This window comes from Chiloscyllium plagiosum, chromosome 26, assembly GCF_004010195.1.
Source record: "Chiloscyllium plagiosum isolate BGI_BamShark_2017 chromosome 26, ASM401019v2, whole genome shotgun sequence".
NCBI classification, from domain to species: Eukaryota; Metazoa; Chordata; class Chondrichthyes; order Orectolobiformes; family Hemiscylliidae; genus Chiloscyllium; species Chiloscyllium plagiosum.
In genome coordinates, this window is record NC_057735.1 from 27,244,566 (window position 1) to 27,253,777 (window position 9,212).

Genomic DNA, 9,212 nt, shown 5'->3' on the forward strand with positions numbered 1-9,212 from the left:
AAGGTAAATCCACGTTTGATATGTGGGAGGCTTTTCAAGAGAGGTTGATTGGAATTCTGGACAGACATGTCCCTGTGAAACTGAGGTATAGAAATGTCAAGATTAGGGAACCATGGATGACAGATGAAATTGTGAGACGAGTTAAGAGGAAAAAGGAAGCATTTATAAGGTCTAAGCGACTGAAAGCAGATGAAGCTTTGGAAGAATATCTGGAAAGTAGGGCCAATCTGAAATGAGGAATTAAAAGGGTCCCAGCATGCCCCCCCCCCCCCCCCCCCCATTACTAGTTTAAATCCTCCCCAATAGCTCTGGCAAATCTTTCTGCCAGTATATTAGTCCCCTTCCAATTCAGGTGCATTACTTTGGGTCAAGTCGGCATAAGGAGGGATGAAGTGTTGGGTATTGTAAAAGGCATTAAAATGGACAAATTTCCAGATCTGGATGGGATCTATCCAGGTTACTGAGGGAAGTGAGAGAGGAAATAGCTGGGGCCTTGAACATATCTTTGCAGCATCCTTGAACACTGGTAAGGCCCTGGAAGGCTGGAGAATTGTTATTGTTGTCCCTTGTGTAAGAAGGGTAGTAAAGGATAATCCAGGTAATTCTAAACCTGTGAGTCTGACGTCAGTGGTAGGGAAGCTACTGGAGAAGATACTGGGAGATGGGATCTATTTACATTTGCAAGAAACTGGGCTTATCAATGATAGGCAGCATGATTTTATGCAGGAAGGTCATATCCTACTAACTTCATAGAAGTTCTTTGAGGAAGTGACAAAGTCGAATGATGAGGGAAGGGCTTTAGATACCATATACTTGGACTTCAGTAAGGTGTTTGATAAGGTTTCCCATCATCACCTTTTTTCTGATGGAGAAAGTGAAGTTGCATGGAGTCCAGGGTGTACTAGATAGATGGATAAAGAACTGACTGGGCAACAGGAGACAGAGACTGAGTGGGAGTGAATTTCTCAAAATGGAGAACTGTGACCAGTTTGTGATATACATAATGGTCTAGAGGAAGGTTTAGGTGGTCTGATTGGCAAATTTGCTAATGACCTAAGATTGGTGGAGTAGCAGATAGTGAAGGGAGCTGTCAGAAGTTGCAGCAGAATATAGATAGATTGGAGAGCAAAGCAAATGGAACTGGTTCAGTTTAGGAAACCTGATTGGCATGGACAAGTAGGGTGAAGGGCCTCTTTCCATGCTGTCTCCACAAAGTCTGTGCAGTAGTCACTCCTACCAGTACAAACATTGGCAGATCAGTGAGGATGAGTTTGTGTGTATTTTTGCCTTCTGTTTTACTGAAGAAAGCATTTGGCAAGCTTGCTTTGTTAGTATGCTGAGTATAGGAGTTGGGACGTCATGTTGCAGCTGTACAAGACATTTGTGGGCCACGTTTTGAATACTGCATTCAGTTCTGTTCTCTCTGCTAAAGGAAAGATGTTATTTAAACTTGAAGCGGTGCAAAAAAAATTTACAAGAATATTGCCGGATTGAAGGTTGAGTTATAAAGATAGGCTGAATAGAATGGGACTTTCTCCCGATAGAATTGGAGGCTGAGGGCTGACGTTTTCGAGATTTATAAAGTCATGAGGGGCATGGGGTGAAATGGCCAAGGTCTTTTTCCCAGGGTAAGGGAGTCTAAAATTAGGGGGCATAGGTTTAAGGTGAGAGGGGAAAGACTTAAAAGGGACCTAAGCGGCAACCGTTTTTACGAGAGAGTAGACAGTGTATGAAACAAACTGCCAGAGGAAGTGGTAGAGATGGGTACAATTGCAACATTTTAAAAGGCATCTGGATGGGTATACAGATAGGAAGGGTTTAGAGGGATACGGGCCTAATGCTAGCAAATGGGAATAGATCAGTTTAGAATATCTGGTCGGTGCAGACCAGTTGGACCAAAGGATCTGTTTCTGTGCTGTTATTAGTCTATGATTATGACTTTAATTTTCACAAGTATAACGCATAATAAAAGCTCTATGTTGTGCATTTTGCAATAATAATTGTTAGAGTTAATAAAATACAATGTAACTAGCTTACATCCACAGCTATTTTCTGTACTGATGGATTGGACTAGTGCAATATACATTAGACTTATTTGTCAAATACAATATTATAGTTTTTATGAATTAGAAATTGTGTGGAGAAGAATATCAATACCTGATATTCTGGAATATTTTTCATTTTCAACACTTGTGCAGTTAATAACTTTAACACATAACCAGGAAATGACAAATTGCTCTACAATATCATGCACCAATCCCTGACTTGGAGGTAATAGACAGCCAAATCCTGCATACTTCAGTCAGTGAACCTGTTCGTTCAACATCCATATACAAGTGTATAGTGTTCAGAATATGTTACAAACCAGTTGTGAGTTCAAAAACATTTATTTTCTCTTTATTCTCACCACCAGACATTAAACAGACCTGCGATTTAATTTTTTCCCTTTATTTAAACTATAGTGACATTTATCTGCTTCCTTTGTTTGTAACACAAGTGTACAGTTTTCAGAATATGGATGTTGAATGAACATACTCCGTGCTTTTCTCACACATACTTAAATATGGAAGAGATGGAGAGTAATACTTTGCAACACAGATAAACATAAAACAATCAGAAGAGAACGGATTGAAAAGAATAAAAAAGTTCTTTTAATAAATAACAACTTGACTACAAATCAACTAAGGAATGCCAGTTTATCAATGTCCTTGTTTTTTAAGATGGAGTTCAAAAGTCCAAGGTAGGAATTAGTGATCTGGAATTCCTTTGTGGCAGCAATTGATGATCTTGTTATTCAGGAGCATAGAAGCAGAAGTAGCCATTCAGCCCCTCAAGCATATTCTGCCATTTAATGAGATCACTGTAGATCTGTTGTCTAACTGCAAGCAAATCTACTCTTACTATATGGATAAAAATCTCCTTTGAAGGTCTTCTAAGGAATAATGCTGAAATATAATTTCTGTTGTGCCTTTTGAATGAAAGGAAGTCGATTACTTTCGGAGAGCTCATACAGGTTGTTAGCTGCTGTTTATAAATGCTGCCAGACCTGCTGAGTTTCTCCAGCAATTTCTGTTTTTATAACAGTAATGCTTATTGGGCTGTTGAGTGTATTTTAAAAACAGCCATAAATCTATGTATTCATGATACCTTTTGTCCCGGTGACATGCATTCTGGTTAAAAGAAAGAAACAAGTAAAGGTGTATTCATTTATTCTCCCATTCCACTCACATTAGATTTATTTGGTGCAATCTTGGCTTCTGATTGCATCACTTCACTTAATGTCCCCAGATAATGTCATCTTAGGTAAAAATTTCTTAGTGATGGGAGTCCTAGTGTGGGAGGAAAGAGTAAAGTTTCAAATCCTCCCTGACATTAGGGATTGGGTGTTTCCAGTATCTGAGTAAGGAAATAGAATTGCTCACTTTGAGAGAGGATTATGGTGCTCCCATTGAGGACAAAACTCCTTCAGGATTGCGAGAGTGTATTTGAGTGGATTTCACACAGGGCAAATTCTCTGAAGTGGTTAGAATCTGCAGTGAAGATATCTTGCTGGTTGTTCTATGCACCCCGCTGAGGTATGTGTCTTAGGACTGCTCTAGTGGACCAAGAATTGCAACCTTTGTTTGATTACAATCAATGGTCATTTCACGGGCCAACATGGAATAGACTTCTCAAGCCTTCCCTGCTAACTGACCCTGAAACATGAAGGTTCTCATTTCTTGTTGCCATTGTAACTGTCCTGCTCCCCATTCAAAAGTAGTGAAGAAGGACTACACATCACCCTCCTTAAAATTTAGGAATGTAACTAGTTAAGGGCTTCAAAACTTGACTCTCTAACAGGAAAATTTGGATAGTTACAGAGTGGAGAGAAGTTTTACCTGCCAGTTTCCATCTGGTCAAGTTCTTCCTAAACCTTTAACTGCTTTTCCATTCTTGGAACTGGAAAGTGTTTTCATCGATATGTGTGTCTCTCTCTCTTTCTTTATCTTTCCTCCTTTCTATCTGTTTCCCTAAACTCTATCTATATTTTAAGCTTTTTCAGCACTTGTTGAGTAACAGGATGTTGATTGGTTTCCGGTTCTAATTCCTCAGCTACGTGTTCTGATTGTGGACTGGGTCTCTGGCCTATTATTTAGTGACTGTGTTTTTAAAACAGTCACTAAATATATGTACTAACACCAGTTTTTAACTTATGATATATGGATTAAAAACAGCAAAAAAAAAGCAAACTTCAAAGGCAGCTTCTAGCAGGAATCTCCTATGGAAGTTTTCTGTCTATTCTTTTAAGACCTTAAATTCTAATGCAGTTAATGGAAATTGAGCGCCTTCCTGCTGACATTAATTGTATTTGTCTGTGGGCCAAAGCTCTGGCTTTGTCTTTTTTTCAAAAATGTGATCGGACATGTGTATTGCAGCCATTCAAGGAGGCATCTTCTCAAGGGATGGACAATAAAATGCTGGCCAGCCAGAGAAGTCCACATCCCACAAGTGAATTAAAAAAATTCCTAAAGTCAATTGCAAGCCTCTAGAATTTTCTTTTCCTAGATACTTTTAATTGAATACTTTGAATAACTTGTCTTTGAATCTTAACTTTTATGTATTACAGATACATTTAATTGTAGCTGACAGGAAATGCTTCCTAGAAGTACATAGTATTTTAAATTGACTTTATGCAATGTTATTTACCACAATGAGTGGAATTTTATAGTCATCCTGTAAGCAGGCTGGCTGCTCTGGTGTGGAGATGAGTGGTGATAAAAAAATGGTGACATGATATTGCCATGACTGCCTACCTGTCTCTGCCAGTACTTTACAGCAGTGGGTGAGACATCAAGCACTACGTTTTGAGTTACTTGGGAATTTCATCTTATTCGTGACCATTGATGGGCTCATTCCACAGGAGGTGTCCATTCTACCTTTCACCAACAGACAAGATTGTGTGGATGGAAGTTCCTCCCTGAGCTGATTGATGGTTTGATGGTTATGAAATTTCCTCACTTGGCCTAGTTGAGAAGGGAGGCTTGTCCCCAACTTATCAGCTGAGGGAGCAGGTTCACCACTTCTGGTCCATGAATCTACAGTACATCTATTGTTCCTGAGGCTAGAGTCCCAAGCCAATAAATAATTTCATTTGTACATTTGGTCATGTAGCCATGTTTTCTTGACATTTCTGTTTCGGCTGCAACTTGAATCAACATCACGACCGGCAGTTATAACCCGACCAATTTAACAGAGAAACAATTTCTCATTTGTGAAAAGTTACCTGTTACGTATCAGCAGCATTACAAAAAGAAATGAAGTTATATCCTGTGCGAGTTTTGTATTTTTTAATATTCTTATGAAGAACTAAGTTGCAAGATTGATGCTGGAAAACTGTTGACTTCTATGTGAAACCCCATAATGGAGTAATGTTGAATATATTTACGAGTTTTATATAATCTTAACACTAAAGAATGTATTTTAAATGAATTAAAGAAGACTATTCAGTTTTAACCAAAACCACTTATGTTTTGCAGTATATTCTTTCGATGGGCTCCTGGTCTTTGGCTTGCTTTTTATATGCACCTGTGCATACCTAAAGAAAGTTCCCCGACTAAATAAGTGGCTACTATCTGAAAAGAAAGGGGTATGGGGTGTATTTTACAAAGGTAAATTGATGTGATATTAGATTTAATGAACAAAAACATTAATCTGTTTTAGGATATGATAAAATCAAATAATAAAAAGATCATCTGGATTTTGAATGACTTATTGCTCAAGTTTGTATTGTATATTCTTGAGGGGTAAACTAATTGGTTTTGATTAAAAAGATTTGATTAGTAAGTTAAATATTGTAACTACACTGGATTAAAGCATGCGATTTAATAGATCATGAACTAAAATCATCTTAAAGTCGTAAAATAAATGTAGTTTGATATTCTCTATGTCCAGCAATATTTTTGTGTTTATTTTTATAACTTTAGATCTTCTTGAATAAATATTTATCAGACAATGCAAATAACAGAAAAATGCAAAATACTGTGGATGCTGGAAATCTGAAACAAACAGAATGCTGGAGAAACTCAGTAGTTCTGGCAGCATCTGTGGAAAGAGAAGCAGAGTTAACATTTTGAGTCCAGTATGACAAATTCAGAACTGAAAGGTGTTGGAAAGTAGTTTTTTTTAATATACTTTTTGACAGAGGCAGAGGAGGAGCAAAAGAGCAGATGGTGTGAAGACCCTGTGCAAAGAGAAAGGGATTGTTAAACGTGGTAAAGGAGAAAGATGTGTAAAATAAGTATTAATTAACACATGAAAGGAAGAGAATGGTCTTTTTCTACTACGAGCAAAATCAAGACAAGGGTTGAGGGGGTGTTAGACCACATAAGAAAAATGGAGAACAGACATAATGTGGTTAATTTCTGAAGTTGTAGAAGTCAATATTGAGACCTCGGACTGTAAAATTCCTAAGTGGAAAATGAGGTGGTGTTCCTCAAGTTTGTGTTGTACTTCATCGGAAGATTGCACGTCAACACTACAGTCAAGAGAGCACACCAATTCCTCTACCTACTTAAGAGGCTAAGGAGATTTGGCATTTCCACAATGAGTCTTGCCATTTTTTATAGATGCACCATAGAAAACATTCTATTCCAGTGCAGCCCAGCCCATTACGAGAACCCAGCCTTCTTTCTATTGGCTCTGTCTATACTTCTCACTGCCTCTGGAAAGTAGCCAACGTAATCAAAGACCTCTCCCACCCTAGCTATACTGTCTTGCACCTTCTTTGGGCAGAAAGTACAAATATTTGAAAACACATACCAACAGATTCAAGAACAGTTTTTTTTTCCCTGCTGTTATAAGACTGATGAACAGGCCTCTCATATATTAGAGTTGATCTTCCTCTGCACCTTCTCTGTAGCTCTAACACAATATTCTGCATTCTGTTCTATTACCTTAATGTACTTATTTAGGGTGTGATTTTCCTTAAAAATTATACGTCTCATTGTATCTTGGTACATGTGACAATAATAAATCAAATCAAATCTAACTTATTTTACCTTTCCCTGTTTCATCATCATTAACAACCACTTTGGCTTTTGTACGGGGCCTCCATTCCAATCTGCCTTTTTGCTTCTCTGTCAAAAGTATAAAAAATCCATTTTTCAACAATCTTTCTGTTCTGGAGAAGACTCATACTGGACTCAAAGCACCAATTCTTTCTCTCTTCACAAGACACTTGACCCTACTCTCAACTAGTATCGTTGTGAGCAGTTCGTAGTGTGTGTGGAGTAATCCACTGTGACTCCTGTTCAGTTCTTCCTGCTACTCTGTGACGAAGGGTTAGACCTCGTGGGATACAGGGAGAACTAGCCATTTGGATACAGAACTGGCTTGAAGGTAGAATACAGAGGGTGGTGGTGGAGGTTGCCTTTCAGACTGGAGGCCTGGGATCCGTTATGGCCACAAGGATAGGTGCTGGGTCCGCTGCTTTTCATTATGATTTGGATGTGGACCTAGGAGGTATAGTTAGTAAGTTTGCGGATGACACCAAAATGGGAGGTGTAGTGGACAGCAAAAGTTATGAGTACAACCAGACCTTGATCCGATGGGCCAATGGGCTGAGGAATGGCAAATGGAGTTCAATTTAGACAAATGTGAGCTGCTGCATTTTGGAAAGACAAATCAGGGCAGGACTTGTACACTTAATGGGAAGGTTTTGGGGAGTGTTGCAGTCCAAGGTCTCTTTGTTCAGCAGGTTCATAGTTCCTTGCAAGTGGAGCCGCAGGTAGATAGAATAGTGAAGGCGGCATTTAGTATGCTTTCCTTTATTGGTCAGTGCATTGAGTATAGGAGTTGGGAGGTCATGTTGCAACTGTTGGTTAGGCCACTTTTGAAATGTTGTGTGTAATTCTGGTCTCCCTCCTATCGGAAGGTGAAACTTGAAAGATTCCAGAAAAGATTTACAAGGATATTGCCAGGGTTGGAGGATTGGGCAAGGCTTAATAGGCTTGGGGCTGTTTTCCCTGGAGTGTTGGAGGCTGAGGGGTGACCTTATAGAGGCTTATAAAATTGAGGGGCTTGGATAGGGTAAATAGACAGACAAAGTCTTTTCCCTGGGGTGGGGAGTCCAGAACTAGAGGGCATAGGTTTTGGCTGAGAGGGGAAAAAATTAAAAGGGGCCTAAGGGGCAACTTATCATGCAGAGGGTGGTGCGTGGTGGAGGCTGGTACAATTTGCCACATTTAAAAGGCATCTGAATGGGTAAATGAATAGGAAGGGTTTTGAGGGATATGGGCCACGTGCTGGCAAATGGGACTAGATCAGATTATGATATCTGGTTGGCATGGATTAGTTGGACCAAGGGGTCTGTTTCCATGCTGTACATCTCAACGACTCTATCTAAACTTTTGCGTCATGATTTGGAGATGCCGGTGTTGGACTGGGGTGTACAAAGTTAAAAATCTCACAACACCTGGCTATAGTCCAACAGGTTTAATTGGAAGCACACTAGCTTTCGGAGCGTCGCTCCTTCATCAGGTTATAGTGGAGGGCTCAATCCTAACATACAGAATTTGTAGTAAAATTTTAGTGTGATGTAACTGAAATTATACATTGAAAAATTGATTCTGTTGAGTCTTTCATCTGTTTGAATACCATGATAGTTTCACTTCTTTCATGTGTAAATCACAAAACCTTTTTTAAAAAGTTGCATTCTCAGGTTAGCTGTTGACAATGGGTGATAGCTAGACAATATGTTGAAGGTGTTAGCCCCCTGTGTTCTCTGTCTATGCCATGATGTTTAGATTGATTCTAATCTAAAACATGAATTCATGCAGTTTTTGAGCAAAGTACAATGTAACTCTGCAATTACATATTCACCCCACAAAATGTGTGTGTGTGTGTGTGTGTGTGTGTGTGTGTGTGTGTAGTGTAATGGTGATCACCTGTAATGTGACATGAACCCAAGGTCCTGGTTGAGGCCCTCCCTATGGGTACCGAACTTAACTGTCAGCTTCTGTTTGGCCACTTTTTGCTGCTGCCTGTCCCGACATTCGACCTCGGACCTTCGGGTGACCATCCTCCAAGGCGGGCTTCGGGACAGGCAGCAGCGAAAAGTGGCCAAACACAGGCTGATAGCTAAGTTCGGTACCCATAGGGAGGGCCTCAACCGGGACCTTGGGTTCATGTCACATTACAGGTGATCACCATTGCACTATATACACACACACACA

The 9,212-nt window shown here is 39.5% G+C and overlaps 1 protein-coding gene across 1 annotated transcript in view; it reads left to right on the top strand.

The window, feature by feature from the left end:
- The window catches only part of tmem167b (transmembrane protein 167B), a 31,642-nt gene that overhangs the window by 20,371 nt on the left and 2,059 nt on the right, over positions 1-9,212 (top strand). The window contains exon 2 of the mRNA XM_043716759.1: positions 5,517-5,648. Within this exon, the coding sequence (XP_043572694.1) occupies positions 5,517-5,648 (132 nt within the window). The remainder of the gene's footprint in view (positions 1-5,516; positions 5,649-9,212) is intronic.